General features: G+C 43.2%; 1 protein-coding gene across 1 annotated transcript in view; it reads left to right on the top strand.

The window, feature by feature from the left end:
- The window catches only part of MCF2L2 (MCF.2 cell line derived transforming sequence-like 2), a 210,115-nt gene that overhangs the window by 97,529 nt on the left and 95,949 nt on the right, over positions 1 to 16,637 (top strand). The window contains exons 13-14 of the mRNA XM_081086362.1: positions 1,599 to 1,776; positions 8,349 to 8,440. Of these exons, the coding sequence (XP_080942488.1) occupies positions 1,599 to 1,776; positions 8,349 to 8,440 (270 nt within the window). The remainder of the gene's footprint in view (positions 1 to 1,598; positions 1,777 to 8,348; positions 8,441 to 16,637) is intronic.

Raw genomic sequence — 16,637 nt, 5'->3', positions numbered from 1 at the left:
AAAAAATTTGCAGTAGTGAAGGTCCTTCGGTTCTTCTACTCGTCAGTCTGGCTCGCCTTAGTCCTGTCAGGTATTCAGGAGAGTGTTGAATTTCCCTGTGATACACTGTCCCTCCGTGTTGTAAACCACAGTCCTGATTTTAAAGCAGGCTGTATTTGTGTCCCAGACTGCCTTAATTTGTATTTAGCTAAGAGTCAGTTTGTGGCTCAGCCTCTGGGTGGCAGTGTTTTTGAGTTGGCCTCTGAGGCTAGAGGGCCTCTCTGTCCAGTAGCTTGGGTTTATTGTCTCTATTGCACTTAAAACTGGTTTGGGGAAGTCCACTGCCCAGAGCAGGTTCCTTAATAGTTACCCGCTCTGTGTTGTTGCTGGGATTGAAAATCCCTCTATAGGCCAGACCCTGTTAACTCCCAGGGACTGATCAGATTATTTTAATCCTTGATCTTGTTCAGGGTGGAATCTGGGTGTGGCTGTGCTCCTTGCCTGGGGGCTAGGTGGAGGAGTACCACCCTCTGGAGAGAATGGCTGCCCGGATCCTGGCCCCAGGGGTGTCTCAGCACTCAATTCACTGCCACCTCTCCCGGCCCCCCCTCTCTCCTCAGTCTCTCCCCAGATTCCACTCGTCCGCACCTTCTCCCTCTTTCAGCACAGGTGAGTGTCTGTATATGAAATGTCCCATAAACAGGGATTCAGTGAAAACAAACAAACAAACGCCGGCTGCGGAAACGGGGAAGGCTTGGTTTCTGTAAGCTCTTCTCTTACCGGCACTGCATGGTCTGGTCAGCTCTTCAGGCTGCCCCATTTAGGCTCAGTCCTCCGTGATCACAGAACCCAGCTCTCAAATCCCCCGGTGTCAGGAATCCTGCAGATCTCCTTTCCCCAGTCAGGGGCTGTGCCTGTCCCAAGGGACGCGGCTGTCTGCCACGCTGTCTCCCTCCGACCCTCTGGGCTCAAAGGTCTGGCAAACTTTCCTGCCCAAATCCCTGTTTTTTTTACCTTTCCAGGGGAGTTCTGCCCTTCCCGGCTGCAAACCGTCTTACCAGCTGAGTGATTTCGCCAATTCGGGGTGGGTGTTATTAGTTTCAGCTGCTCACTCCATTTGCTCCGGGACACAACCTGGGACGCGTCTGCCTATATTGCCGCCATCTTCGGACCTCTCCTAATCGCTTGTGATTTTCTTGATTCTGTTTCAGAACTTACCCAATTCTTTCCCCCAGAACACTTAAACTCTTTTAGGGTACATTCAGGGTACATTCTTTATTTTTAAATTCCCCTGTTCTGTAAGTTGTCCTAATGCCCTTCGTCCATGGCCTATGGCATCCTTTTCTACATTAATAGACAGGGCTGAGTGAACATTTATCCACTCACCGTGTATTTAGCGAGTACTACTCTGCTCTGGAGATGCAGTAGTGAAACACAGTCGTTGCCAATCAATGGGAGGTTCAGACTCCTAGAAGCACATTCTGGTGCAATGTGAGACATGGATGACTTGCCTATGAGGAAGGTTGGGCGTGGGGAAAGGGGGAGATGGGTGAAAGGGAATGAGTCATGTCCTCAGGCTCAGTGCAGAGCAATCTCATGATTTGCTTTTGTTCCTGCAGGCCAACGCCCAGAAAGTCCTACAGAAGCTGGGAGACGTACAGGAAATTTTTCACAAGAGGCAAGTGAGTCTGATGAAACTGGCAGCCAGACAGACTCGTCCAGTTCAACCTGTGGCTCCCCATCCTGAGTCCTCCCCAAAATGGGTGTCACCAAAAACCAGCCAGCCTTCCGCTGTGGGTAGGTTGTTTGGGGAAGGAAGCTTTATGGCTTTGTTTCATGAGGGTAGACATTGTGGTTGTTTTAAGATGAACAGTGGTTGTTGTTTTGACAGATAGTATTTAAAATAAACCACAGATATAAAATACTACAGGCATTGAGGAACTTATAAAGTTTGATAAAACTAAGTGCCTTAGATGCAAGGAGAAGCTCATAGTCTAGCAGAGGAATAATATAAATGCGCAAGTAACATCTGCATAAATAGACTCCATTAAGGACCTTTGAAAGTCCCACCAGATCCTATTAGTAATGGAGTGGTAAAGTTGGTTCTTTGAAAAGATTAAAGAAATAGATAAGCCCTTATTATAATGCCACATAAGGTTTCTTTTAATTTAATATATTGGGGGTCGCAAAACCATACAGGTCCCAAGTGTACAATTCAATAAAACATCGTTTGCACATTGCATCGTGTGCCCATTGCCCCAAGCAAAGTCTCTTTCCCTCCCAATTCCCCCCAACTTTGCCCACCTCCACCTAGCCTCTGGCTTTCACCACACTGTTATCTGTGTCTATGGTTAACCCCTTCACTTTCTTTCATCCAATCCCTCAACCCTCTTCACCTCTGACAGTTGTCAGTCTGTTCCATGTAACCATGCCTCTGTTTCTATTTTGTTATTGGTTTATTTTGTTCATTAGATTCCACATGTAAATGAGATCATATGGCATTTATCTTTCTCTGACTGGTTTATTTAACTTAGCGTAATAATCTCCAGGTTCATTCATGCTGCCACAAAAGGTAAGAATTCCTATTCTTTATAGCCGCATAGTATTCCATTGTGTAACTGTACCACAGCTTTTAAATTATATATTTTTTAAATTGATTTCAGAGAGGAAGGGAGAGGGAGAGAAAGATAGAAACATCAATGAAGAGAATCACTGATCAGCTGCCTCCCCCCCCCCCCCCCACTGGGGATGGAGCCCACAACCAGGGCATGTGCCCTTGACCAGAATCAAACCTGGGACCCTCCAGTCCACAGGCCAATGCTCTATCCACTGAGCCAAACCAGCTAGGGCCACAGCTTTTTTTTATTCACTCATCTGCTGATGGGTACTTGGGCTATTTCCAGATCTTGGCTATTGTAAATAATGCTGCAGTGAACATAGGGATGCATTTGTGTTTTGGGTTTCTTAGGATATTTACCCAGAAGTGGGATCACTGGTTCAAAGGCATTTCTATCTAATATTTTGTGGTAACTCCATACTGTTTTCCACCGTGGCTGCATCAATCTGCATTCCTACCAGCAGTATGTTAGAGTTCCCTTTTCTCTACATCCTCACCAAGACTTGTTTGTTGACTTATTGGTGATAGCCATTCTGGCAGGTGTAAGATGATATCTCATCATGGTTTTAATTTGCATATCTCTGATTATTAGTGACATTGAGCATTTTTTCACATGTCTGTTGGCCGTCTGTATGTCCTCTTTGGAGAAATGTCTATTCAGGTCCTTTGCCAATTTTTTAATTGGTTGTTTTGTCTTCCCAGTGTGGAGTTGTATAAGTTGTTTATATATTTTGGAAATTAACCCCTTATCAGATGTATCATTGACGAATATGCTCTCTCATTCAGTGCATTGTCTTCATTTTGTTGATGGTTTCTTTTGCTGTGCAAACCCTTTTTAGTTTGATGTAATCCCATTTGCTTATTTTTTTCTTTGTTTCCCTTGCCCAAGGAGATATGTCAACAAAAATATTGCTATGAGAGATGTCTGAGATTTTACTCTCTATGCTTTCTTTTAGGACTTTTATGGTTCTGTGGCTTACAGATAAGTCTTTTATCCATTTTGAGTTTATTCTTCCACATGGTCTTACTATAGTTTATTACTAAACCTTGAGATCAGGTAGTGTAGGTCTTCCAACTTTGTTCTTTTTCAAGATTTTTAAAGCTATTTTAGGATCTTTTCATTTCCATATACATCTTAGAATCCCCTTTTGATTTCTGCTGGGATTATGATTGAGATTGCATTAACTATATAGATCACTTTGGGGAGAACTGTTATTATACCAATATTGAGTCTTCCAATTTCATAAATATTATATAATTCTCCATTTATCTAGGTCCTCTTTAATTTCTCTTGGCAACATAGTAGTTTGTAATGAAAAGATCTTATGAATTTAATGTTTTTTAACCCTATAGTAAATAGAATTACCATATATAACTCTTAATAGGAATATATTTCTAAATGAAAATACAATCATATTATCTATGAAAGAGACAATTTTACTTCTTCTATTTCAATCCCTATGACTCCCCCCCACCCCCCCATGTCTTATTTTAATGGCTAGGACCTCCAGTACAATGTTGAATAGAAGTGGTAAGAGCAGCCATTGCTGCATTTTCCTAATATTAAGAGAAAGAATTCATGTTTCACTTAAAGTATGATGTTAGTAAGTTTTTTATAGATACTTTTTATCAGGTTGAGGACAATCCCTTCCATTTTTAGTTTGATGAAAGTTTTCATCATGAATGATTGTCAAATTTTTCAGATGCTTTTTTTGGTGCTATATATTGAGATGATTATATGATTTCCTCCCTTTTTGTTAATATGGTGGATTACAGTGATTATTTTGAAGTGTTAAAACAATCCTACATTCTGGGAGAAACCACTCTTGGAAATGATGCATATGTCATTTGTTGCTTCATTATTTTGAAATGCCGTTATTAAGAAAATGCACATTCAGCCCTAACCCGCTTGGCTCTGTGGATAGAGCATTGGCCTACGGACTCAAGGGTCCCAGGTTCGATTCCGGTCAAGGGCATGTACCTTGGTTGTGGGCACATACCCAGTAGGGAGTGTGCAGGAGGCAGCTGATCGATGTTTCTCTCTCATCGATGTTTCTAACTCTCTGTCCCTCTCCCTTCCACTCTGTAAAAAAATCAATAAAATATATTTTAAAAAAGAAAAAAAAGAGAAAATGCACACTCATAGTTGTTTTATCTTCCTGATATACTGGCCCTTTTATAATTATAAAACGTCTCTCCTTTCTTCCTTGTCTTTAGTAAAGCTATTTGTCTTAAAGTCTATATTAATACAGCCATCCCAGCTTTCTTATGCTTAGTGTTTGCGTCAGACACTTTTTCCATTCTTCTATTTGTTTTTCTTTTTAAAGTATACTTCTTGTAGGCAGCATATAGTTGGATCTTGCTTTTTTAAATACATTCTGTTAACCTCTGCCTTCTAATTGGAGTGTTTAGTCTATTTATATACAATGTAATTAAGGACACAGTTGGATTTAGAGCTACTATTTTGTTATTTGTGGTCTACTTGCCTCATGTTTTATTTATTTCTCTCTTCTTTTCCTACTTACTTTTGGGTTAGCAAATTCTTGTAGTCTTCCTTTTTAATCCTTCTATTGACTTTTTAGCATACGTACATCTTTGCACTGTTTTTCCCCGGATGCTTCTCTTAGGTATTATCATATGCATCCTTAATTTGTGTCAATCTACTTTGAGTTAATGTTGTAGTAAAATATAGGAAACTTGCAGCAGTATAGTTTCACACCTCCCACCCATCCTCTGTGCTATTCTTATCATAAACCTTGCAACTACATATGTTAAATTCCCCAATATTGTGTTATAAATTTTTGTTATAAGCAATCATGTATCTTTTAAAGAAATCAAGAGAAAGGAAAATATATATATATTATTTTATAATTACCATCCTAGTCACCATTTTAAGTGTTCTTTATTCCTTTAACTGAATTACCATCTTGTGTCATTTCACTTCAAGATGAAAAAATTCTTTTAGCATTTCTTGTTGTGCAGCGTTATTTGCAACTAATTCTTTCATTTGTTAGTTATCTGAAAATTATGGGATCTTTTGATAATTCTCCATTTAGTACAACTGTCTCTTATATATTCCAGTTTTTTAGAAGTAAGCCTTGTAAATAGTTTAGTGCATTTCTTTCCTGAATTTTCCATACACACACACATACACAACACACTCAACACGCATACTCAGACACACTTACAGGCACATACCACAGATACGCACAAACACTGGCACCCATGGAGACATCCCTCTTGGATGGCTGGAAACAGGACTTGATTCTCCTGATCTCTCATCTAGGGCTCTTTGCCAAAAGTAAATTATGTTTACTTCTAAACATAATTTGCCTCTCTCCTTATTTTAAGGGATATGTGTTTGTTACAAATAATCAAAGCAGGAATGATGGATGGATTATTTCTCAGCTTTTCAAATACATGATTTCAAAATAGGTAATGACCCTGCTCAGGTAAATAGAGATTCATCATGTCTGAACGGGTACCACTGACCTTGGTCCACCGACGCGCTCCTTCTGCAGAACAATCCTCTGCTTTTGTTTTGGAGAGTAATTACTGAGTGTGGACTCTACCCAGGCAGGTCGCTCACAGGATTTTCAAACACATTTGTCCGATTCCTTAGCAACTGAGTCTGTGCCAAGATAAACTCATTTCACAGTGTAAGGAACATAGCAGGGAGCTTAGCGATGGGAGCTGAAAGGCCAGGTCTGACTCTTGTTAGCTGGTTGTCTTGGGTACCACATTTAACCTCTCTGAAATTAAACAAGGAATGTGGAAAAATATTTTTAATGCCATGGAGCTATGATAATAGCTAAAATGTACTGAGTGCTTACCATGATCTACACACTTTGTACATATTAACTCATTAAAGCAGGGGTGGGCAAACTTTTTGACTCGAGGGCCACAATGGGTTCTTAAACTGGACCGGAGGGCCGGAACAAAAGCATGGATGGAGTGTTTGTGTGAACTAATATAAATTCCAAGTAAACATCATTACATAAAAGGGTACAGTCTTTTTTTTTTTAGTTTTATTCATTTCAAACGGGCTGGATCCGGCCCGCGGGCCGTAGTTTGCCCATGGCTGTATTAAAGCCTCCTAGTGACTTGATCCAATAGGCTTTCTCATTATCCCCTACTTTCTGGTTGAAGAAGCTAAGGCACAAAGATTCCTCCATAATGTGTATCTCGTAGATGAAAGAACAAGACTTAAATGATGGCAGTATGGCTCCCACATCCCTTCCTCTAATTTTGTCACTGTACTTAATAGTGTTAAGAGCAGGCGCTTCTCAGTCATGGGTTTTGCCAATTATAGTGAATGCATTTCTAGCAGTTGTCATACCTGGAATCTCTCAGCTTACAGAGATCCTGAAGAAAGTAAGGGAGGAGCCCAGAGGATTGCCCATTGTTGTAGAGTAGCTTCAGTGGTCATATAACCTGGGACAGCAAACATGTACTTCACTCCATATTTCAATATGACCTCCATGAAAAACCCATAGCAAGGCCAAGCTGCTTCCAGTTGGCTCACAGAACCGGAGGGTAGCAAAGGGCTTCTGAAAGTTATATGGTCAACCTCCATCTAGGCCACCACAGATAAGAATCAGGATGATATAACTGTGACGTTAGATGGATGGCATTCTGGCCATGGGACCTAGAGATGCTCAAATCCTGTCCCAGGTTAATCACCTGTATCCTCTGAGTTTCTCAAGGGAACTATAGGTACAAGGTAGTGACGCTGATAAATAAGAACGAAAGTACCACTTACATATTAGCCTTGTAGCCATCACCCCCAATGCATCCCTCTCAGTAAGTTCCAATCTTACTGCCAGTGGCCATGGAGCCTGAAAAAAAGTTATCTCCCAGATGTCTGAGAAGCCAGTGAGAAGGGGAGAGGGAAATAGAGTGACAGAGAGAAGAAAGCAAGAGCAAGAAAGCCCAATTCCCTCCTGACTCAGCCACTGGTTCTGCCCACGGTCATATTATCCACTAATAAATGTGATTCCATCTTTTCTGGAATCCAACTGCTAGATCATCACATTAGCAACAACTCCTTCTGGCTAAGGCATGCGTGGACATCCCCGCATAAAATCATAGTATGAATGAATGAGTGTGTGTGTGTGTGTGTGTGTGTGTGTGTGTAAAGAGAGAGAGCAAGAGCATTTCAAAGAAGATTATAAGGAAATATACCAAGTGGTAGTGGTCAAGAATAGTACAATTTTAGTATTATTCAAATTTTCTATAATGAGCACAAATTAATTGCCTGTACAATGGCAAAATATATTCAGTAGTATGTGATACCTAGACTTGAATCAGCTTTTCAAATCCAAAAATAACATCAAATACAGTACAAATGTAAATGCTCAAGCAGCAGTGCATAAAGGAATTTGTGAAGTTTGAAAGTCAAGGAAGATTTCATAAATACTTTAGCTGGCCTTACAAATAGGAATGGTGGAAGCTATGGTTTTTACCACATCACATCATTTACTGATTTGTTGTGGTTGGATGTTTCGAGTGGTGTTGGATGTGACTTTGTCTCTTCAGATCAATGTCAAGTGCCTGGAGTCAAGGACTCTATTCCACGTTTGCATCTCTCCTTCGTCTCCACGTTTACCTACCACCTCAGAAACCATCACAGCAATTCAGTTTAGCTTTGCTGATCAACTGCCTCAGCACAGTCCAGCTGCTTGTTCAGGCTAAGCACTGAGTTAATAAACCAAATCACCAAATTAATGGTCAGTTTTCTCTGTCCCTTTAGCTCCTCTTCAGAAAACATCCGTGGAACCTTATGCAGAGACAGATTTGGACTCCCTGGTAAAGGAAGATGACAAGACTAAATATGAAGGCAAGGTAAGATCACCTTCCTTTTACCGATAGAGGTTTCTGACATGAGAGACTGTTGCTGCCATAATTATCAATAAATCAGGTTCCCCTGTTTCATGCCTATCATCAGCTCCAGAAAATATCCCTATAAAGGCATTTAGCATGAACTAGTGCTCCCAAGAGCTGAGGTTTGTAGGATTTCTTCCTTTTCTTTCTTAATTACAACTAAATATGGAAAACTGGTCATGCACGTAATTGTTGGTAGATAATGTTTTATTGAAGGAAGTCATTTTATTCATTCTCATCATCTGACTTCATATTTAAAATTGGTAGAACAGCCTTGGCCAAGTGGCTCAGTTGGTTGGAGCATCATCCCATACACCAGAATGTTGCTGGTTTGGTTGCTGGCCGGGGCACATATCTGGGTTGCGTGTTTGGTGCCCAGTTGGGGTGCATGCGGGAGGCCGCTGATGGATGTTTTACTCTCTCTTTCTCACTTCCTCTCTCTCTAAAGTCAATAAAACATATCCTTAGGTGAGGATTAAAAATGGTAGAACAGAGTATAGTTTATGTACAAAAAAGCACATAAAAAAATGCATAGAGCTACACACACACACACACACACACACACACACACACACACAGTGCATGTATAACTGGTGAACTCTGAGTAAGCTCTATGGATTGTGCCAATGTCATTTTCTTGGTTTTAATATTATGTTCTATTTATGGGGATGCAAGGTTGGTACAATATCTGCAAATCAATTAATGTGATACACCACATAAACAAAATGAAGGATTAAAAACCACATGATCATATTAATAGATGCAGAGAAAGCATTTTATAAAATTCAGCACCAATTTATAATAAAAACTCTCAGTGAAGAGGGAATAGGGGGAACATACCTTAATGTAATAAAGGCCATATATGACAGATCCACAGCCAACATCATCATATCAATGGGCAAAACCTAAAAGTGTGTCCCTTAAGTTTGGGAACAAAACAGGAATGTCCGCTTTCACCATTCTTATTCAACACAGTACTGGAAGTCCTAGCCACAGGAAGAAGAAATAAAAGGCACCCAAATTGGAAAGGAGGAAGTAAAACTCCTTTCGTTAATAAACGAATTCGGCAATGTAGCAGGATACAAAATAAATATCCAGAAATCAGTGCATTTTTCTACACCAGCAGTGTTCTATCAGAAAGGGAAACTACGAAAACAATCCCATTTACAATTGCTTCAAAAAGAATAATACTTAGGAATAAATTTAACCAAGGATGTAAAAGTCCTGTGCTCAGAAAATTATAAATCACTGAAGAAAAATTGAAGAGAAGCAGTGGGAGTCTTATTTAAACAGCTCATAGATAAACAGCTATAGGTTCCCTTAGAACCCCAAGCATATATTTTTACACCATTAGATAGACTGGCCCCTGAGTCCCACAGCCAAACCTTTGACACCCAGTCTTGCTGGTCTCAGATCACTTCCTCTGGAAACCATGAGCTCACTTGCTTGTTTTCCTTGGTGAAGGTGGTGCACCTGTCTGATGGGAACCTCGTGGTTGTTCAGGTTGTTGGGGTGCCAGTTCCATTTCTCATCATGACTTCCATACTGGCTGCGGGTGCTCCAGAAAGTGCATTCCTTGGGGGAAGCAGAGCGGAGTTTCAGGGGAGAAGCTGTGTATGGTTAGTAAATGCTGAAACCTGAGGAAACAAAGAAGCTACAGTTAGAAAACAATGCCTCCCAAACCCAGCTTGGTGCAAGGCTGCCTGGGACAAGACAGGCAGTTGCATGCCATTGACATTTGTTATATTTCTTCATTTCTGTCGGAGTTTAATTTCTTTAAGTCAAATAAATGGCTCTTTTTATCCAGCCCTGAAGAATGCACTCCAGGGAGCTGCATTTACGGATCAAATTTGAGTTTCCCATAGCCGGCACATTGACATATAAGACAAACAAGGCCAATGCACAAAGAGTACCAGACCAGGGGTTGTCACTCAAGGATGTCTTGGATTGTCCTGCAGGCATTCCGCAACCTTCCAGACTAAGATATAGTTTGGTCCCTTAATTCGGCATCCTGGAGGCAGATCCTGTCTGACCAACCAGAAACCAAGTGACCCAGAACCAAAACTACCTGGTGGTCAGCACACATCATAGCGACCGGTTGTTCGGTTGTTTGGCTGTTCGGTTGCTCCACTGTTCGGTCTATTTGCATATTAGCCTTTTATTATATAGGATTCGCTTATGCTTAAGAATTAAAGCAGGTGTATTACTCTGATGGAAACATGGGAAATCTTTCATTCAATGCAATATAGAGGGGTAATATTCAAGTTAAAAGGGGAAAAAACCCCACTCTTCTTATTTTTTTAATGTATCCATATGTAATCATTTACCAGGACATGACCAAAATGGGAATAGAAACACCAATTAAAGTGGCCACAGGGGCTGACCTACCCACCTCCCTTCTGAAGTCCTGAAAAAGCAGGTTCAGGTGGCCACTCCACTTCACTGTCGAGGAGGGCCAGGCAACCACTCCCATGGTCAGCACCAGGTGGGAGTCTCCTAAAGAGCAGACCCTCTGTCCAGTGGAGACGCAAGCAAGTAAACCCCAGATGAGCTGCCACTGCTGACTGCTTCGCCAAGCATCCATACCAGGCGGAGAGCGAGTCACTTAGGAGAGTTCCATCTGAATCACCAAATTTGTTACCAAACTCAAGGGTTTGCCACTTGGGGTGTTCCATTCAAGAACAAGACATGGTTGTTGCAAAGTAGTTTTATTTACTTGTAACAAGTAAAGGAGACAGGATTCATAGCCAAAGCTCTGTCTCCTCTAAAGGGTGGCGTAGCCATTGCTTTTATATACTATTTAGTCAATTCCATATTGATTTCTTATTATTATTTTAATTGACAGTAATATGTCTTTATTGTGGATTAAGCAAGTTCATGAAATTGCTATCTGTAATCTTTAAAACAATGCACTGAAAGTAAATCTTGATTTCAGAGTTTTATTGTATTGCACTAAAGGCACAGCAGGATGGTTGTATAATGTTCTCTCTTTCATTCCGTTTTGTAAATCTGAAGTACTTGCAAACTCTTAAGACTACCTTTACCACAAGATTAGGACAGTAAGTATAATAACCAACTTCTTTTTTTTAAAGTTTTTTTTTGGGTTGTTTTTTTAAAAAATCTTTATTGTTCAGATTATTACAGATGTTCCTCTCCCCCCCCCCCCATAACTCCCCTCCACCCGGTTCTCACCCTACCCTAGGCCCTTGCCCCCCCCCCCCACTGTCCTCGTCCGTAGGTGTACGATTTTTGTCCAATCTCTTCCCACACGCCCCAGACCCCCTTCCCCCCAAGAATCATCAGTCTGCTCCCTTTCCAGCCCCTGATTCTATTACATTCACCAGTTTGTTCTGTTCATCAGATTTTTTATTCATTTGATTTTTAGATTCACTTGTTGATAGATATGTAATTGTTGTCACTTTGTTGTTCATAATTTTTTATCTTTACCTTTTTCTTCTTCTTCCTCTTCTTAAAGGATACCTTTCAGCATTTCATATAATACTGGTTTGGTGGTGATGAACTCCTTTAGCTTTTCCTTATCTGTGAAGCTCTTTATCTGACCTTCAATTCTGAATGATAGCTTTGCTGGGTAGAGTAATCTTGGGTGTAGGTTCTTGGCATTTATCACTTTGAATATTTCTTGCCACTTCCTTCTGGCCTGCATAGTTTCTGTTGAGAAATCAGCTGACAGTAGTATGGGTACGTCCTTGTAGGTAACTAACTGTTTTTCTCTTGCTGCTTTTAAGATTCTCTCTTTGTCTTTTGCCCTTAGCATTTTAATTATGATTTGTCATGGTGTGGTCCTCTTTGGATTCCTTTTGTTTGGGGTTCTCTGCACTTCCTGGACTTGTAAGTCTATTTCTTTCACCAGGTAGGGAAATTTTCTGTCATTATTTCTTCAAATAGGTTTTCAATATCTTGCTCTCTCTCTCCTTCTGACACCCCTATAATTCAGATGTTGGTATGCTTGAAGTTGTCCCAGAGGCTCTTTACACTATATTCATTTTTTGGATTCTTTTTTTTTTTGCTTTTCCGGTTGGGTGTTTTTTACTTCTTCGTACTTCAAATCTTTGATTTGATTCTTGGGATCCTCTAGTCTACTGTTGAATCTCTGTATATTATTCTTTATTTCAGTCAGTGTATGCTTAATTTCTGACTGGTCCTTTTCCCTTTTTTTTTTTGGCATTCTCACTAAGATCCTTGAATGTCTCACTAAGTTCCTTAGAGGTTTTTAGAAGATTCTTGAGTAACTTTATAACTGTGGTTTTGAACTCTATATCCAGTATTTTTCTTTCATCATTTCTTTTATTTGTGATATCTTTCTTTGTCTCCGCATTTTGGCTGCTTCCCTGCGTTTGTTTCTATGTATTGGGTAGCTGGTAAGTCTCCTTGAATTGATAGAATGGCCTTGTGTGGTAGGTGTTTTATAGGGACCAGTGGCTCAGCCTCCCCAGTCACCTGAGGTAGACACTCTTGGTGCAACCCTTTGTGGGCTGTGTGCAGTCTTGTTGTAGTTAAGCCTTGATTGCTATTGGTATCGCTGGGAGGAATTGACCTCCAGGCCAATTGACTGTGAGGACCAGCTGTGTCTACAATGGAAGAGCTTATGGGGCAGGACTTGCTTCAGTGGGGCTTTGGTACTCACTGAGTCTTCCCCTTGAGTGTTAACTTATGGATGTGAAGAGTAGTAATCTGGTATGGTCTCACACTGACCATTGGGTACACTGGCTCTTGGATCTCCAAGGAAGTGCAAAGTCAGCCACTGCCTGGAGCCACCCAGCAGGAGCTACAGAGAGATCTGCAGGTTCCTCCTCTTTGTATCGGGTTTGGAAGTGCCCAGATGATGCCCAGATATGTAGCAAGGCATGCTGATGCTGGTGCCTGTTTGACAGGTTTTAGGCCCAGAAAGGACAGGCCATTCATATGCAAAAGCTGCTGCCACAGCTTGGATGGGGTTGTAAATTGGTTGGGGCGAGGTTTCAGGGAATCTCTTGGGCGGAGCAAACAGCAATGGCTGCCAGTCAGTCCTGCACCGGAGAGGTCCTGGTGCAGGAAAAATGACTGCGAGCACCTCCATCTGAAAGAAAGTTGCCCTCCCATTCCTGTCCCGTTGCCTGACAGTCCAGTTTCTCCCCGTATGTGTCTGGGTCCCCCAGAGTCTCGCCCGGAACTAAAGTTCAGAGCAAGTGAGAGCTTGTGTCTCCCTCCCAATTGAAAAAGCAGCACACCCGGGTGCCAGCCCGTTCCACGCCTCCACACCTCTGCACCTCCACACTTCCTACCAGTCTCAATGCGCTTTCTTCTTTACCTCTCTAGTTGTAGAACTTCCACTCAGCCAGCTTTCCTGTGGTTCTAGATGATAGTTGTTCTGTCTTTTAGTTGTAATTTTTATGTGGTTGTGAGAGTCAGCAAGTATAGGTGTTTACCTATGCTGCCATCTTGGTTCCTTCAATAACCAATTTCTTAATAAGTAATGTCTTACCAATTAAAACATATTTAAAATAGCTTTAAATGCATTCTTCATACATCATTCAGCACATGTTTTTTTATTTCATACTAGGGGCCCAGTGCACGAATTCATGCACCTTGAAAGGAACTGTGGGCCGCAAGGCTACGGTGGACACAGGGGTGGTTTTTGGCCCATCCTCCGCGCTTCCACCCAGCTCTTCCTGCCACGGCCCCTGGGTCCCCTGTCTGCTGGCAGCCCCACTCCCACCACCGCCAGTCCCATGTGCTGACTGCGCCAGCCCTGCTCGCACCTGCTGACAGCGTGGAGCGATTGGGGCTGGCGCCAGCAGCAGATGCAAGTGGGGCCAGTGCTGTTAGTGGGTGCAAGTGGTGGCTGCTGCCTCGATCACTCCTCAGGAGCAGGGGAAGGTAGAGAAGCCCTCAGGGATGATTGGGGTCAGCAGCTGCTGCTCACACCCACTGATGGCACTGAGCAATTGGGGCCACCGCCGGGTGCCAGCAGCAAGTGCAAGCGCCGGGTGGGACCGCGGAGCGCAGGAGCAAAGAATTTTCAGTAACCACCAGAGGCTTGCCCAGATGACAGTGACCCGCGTGCTGCTTTGGTCTGGCTCCCCGATTCACCTGCTCCACCGTCCCGCCATGGTCAATGCCGGCCATGTTCTGCGCGTGCTCCCTGGTGGTCAGCGCATGTCATAGCAACCGGTTGTTTGGTTGTTCAACCGTTCAGTCTATTTGCATATTAGCCTTGTATTATACAGGATTCATTTATGCTTAAGAATTAAAGCAAGTATATTACTCTGATGGAAACATGGGAAGGCTCTCATTCAATGCAATATACAGGGGTAATATTCAAGTTAAAGGGGGAAAAAAAAACCCACTCTTCTTATTTTTTTAATGTATCCATATGTCAGCATTTACATGACCAGAGCATTGATGGGGAAGCGCATGAAGTTTCCCATAGATCAGATACATATTTTTAGTTCATCAGAAGCACCTGGTCATCTACAGCTATTTGTAATTAGATAGCATTTCCTTAAAACCAAAATGAGCCCCACAAGATCCTATAAACAAAAGCCTCCAATGGACTAAGGAGCAGCGGGGAGCAGCGACGGTGCCAGCAGAGAAAGGCGGCACCTGTTGGCTTCTTTGAAGTTGGTTACACGTACAATATCTGATTGAGGGCTTGTCAGGCTCATCCTATTTTCATCTGGTCTGCAAAATACATTTTAACTTTTAGCAAAAATAGCATGTGAAAGAAGGCCCAGACCTGGAGGCGCTTGTCTCTCTAACACATAGGTTATTAAGAGGGAGAGAAGGAGGGTGACTGACACGAAGAACAGTTGTTGCTGCATGTGTTCTGTGGCCACTGTCCAGCACAGATGACCAAGACAGGGCGAACGTGCATCGGACTCCAGGCGACAATTCCGACATCTTTTTGGCTTTCAGCCTAGAACTCAAAAATGAAGTGAAACTACAGCCAGTCTAGAAGCGTGAACCATAACATTGTGATAAATGCCCTTCCTTGTCCTTGTTAGGTTAGGTGGCTCAGGAGGCGGTGTAAGAAATAAAGAGTCGAGTGAATCAGAAAAGAAAAGAAAAGGAAAGGTTTATTGCAGGGGTGGGCAAACTTTTTGACTCGAGGGCCACAATGGGTTCTTAAACTGGACCAGAGGGCTGGAACAAAAGCATGGATGGAGTGTTTGTGTGAACTAATATAAATTCAAAGTAAACATCTACACTAATAAAAGAGAAAAATGGTAATTGGCGTATGGCAATACCTTTTTCATTGGCTAATCAGGGCTATATGCAAATTAACTGCCAACTAAGATTGGCAGTTAACTGCCAACTAAGATTGGCAGTTAACTGCCAACAAGATGGCGGTTAATTTGCATATGTAGGCACAATGCAGGGAGGTGAAAGGGAAAGCAGGAAGAAGCCCCCTGCCACTGACAGTGATTGGAAACCCAGGGGGGAGCTAAGAGCTGGGGCCGCCTTTGCCCTGCCCCCCAGCGATGATCGGAGAATCAGGCGCCTTTGCCGCCCTGGCCAGTGATAGCAGGAAGTAGGGGTGGAGCCAGCGATGGGAGCTGGGTACAGTCGAAGCTGGCAGTCCCAGGAGCTAGGGGTCCCTTACCTGGGCCTAAAGTGAAGCCCACGATCGCGGCGCCCCCCACTGCCACTGCAGGTCCCCGCTGCCCGGGCCGGACGCCTAGGCCAGAGGCGTTAGGCCTGGGCAGGGGCGGAGCCTGCAACCGCAGGGAGCTGGGGGTCCCCTGCCCAGGCCTGACACCTCTGCCGGAGGCCTCAGGCCTGGTCAAGGGGCCGATCCGGTGATTGGTGACCGGAGGGTGATGAGGGTCAACTCCTCTGGCCGAGGCATCAGGCCTGGGCGGGGGGCGGAGCCGGGGATTGGGGGGATATGATGGTCCCCTTGCCCAGGCCTGAAGCCTGGGTCAGAGGCGTCAGGCTTGGGCGGGGGGTGGAGCAAGCGATCAGAGGGAGATGGGGGTCCCCTGCCCAGGCATGATTCCTGGGCCAGAGGCCTCAGGCGTAGGCGGCGGCCAGAACCAGTGATCGGGGGGAGATGGGGGTCCCCTGTCCAAGCCTGACAACTCTGGCAGAGGCGTCAGGTCTGGGCAAGGGGCCGATCAGGCGATCGGAGGGTGATGGGGGTCAACGCCTGAGGGCT

Source organism: Myotis nattereri, assembly GCF_964212035.1.
Source record: "Myotis nattereri genome assembly, chromosome: 3".
NCBI classification, from domain to species: Eukaryota; Metazoa; Chordata; class Mammalia; order Chiroptera; family Vespertilionidae; genus Myotis; species Myotis nattereri.
This window is presented reverse-complemented; position numbering and strand designations above follow the sequence as displayed.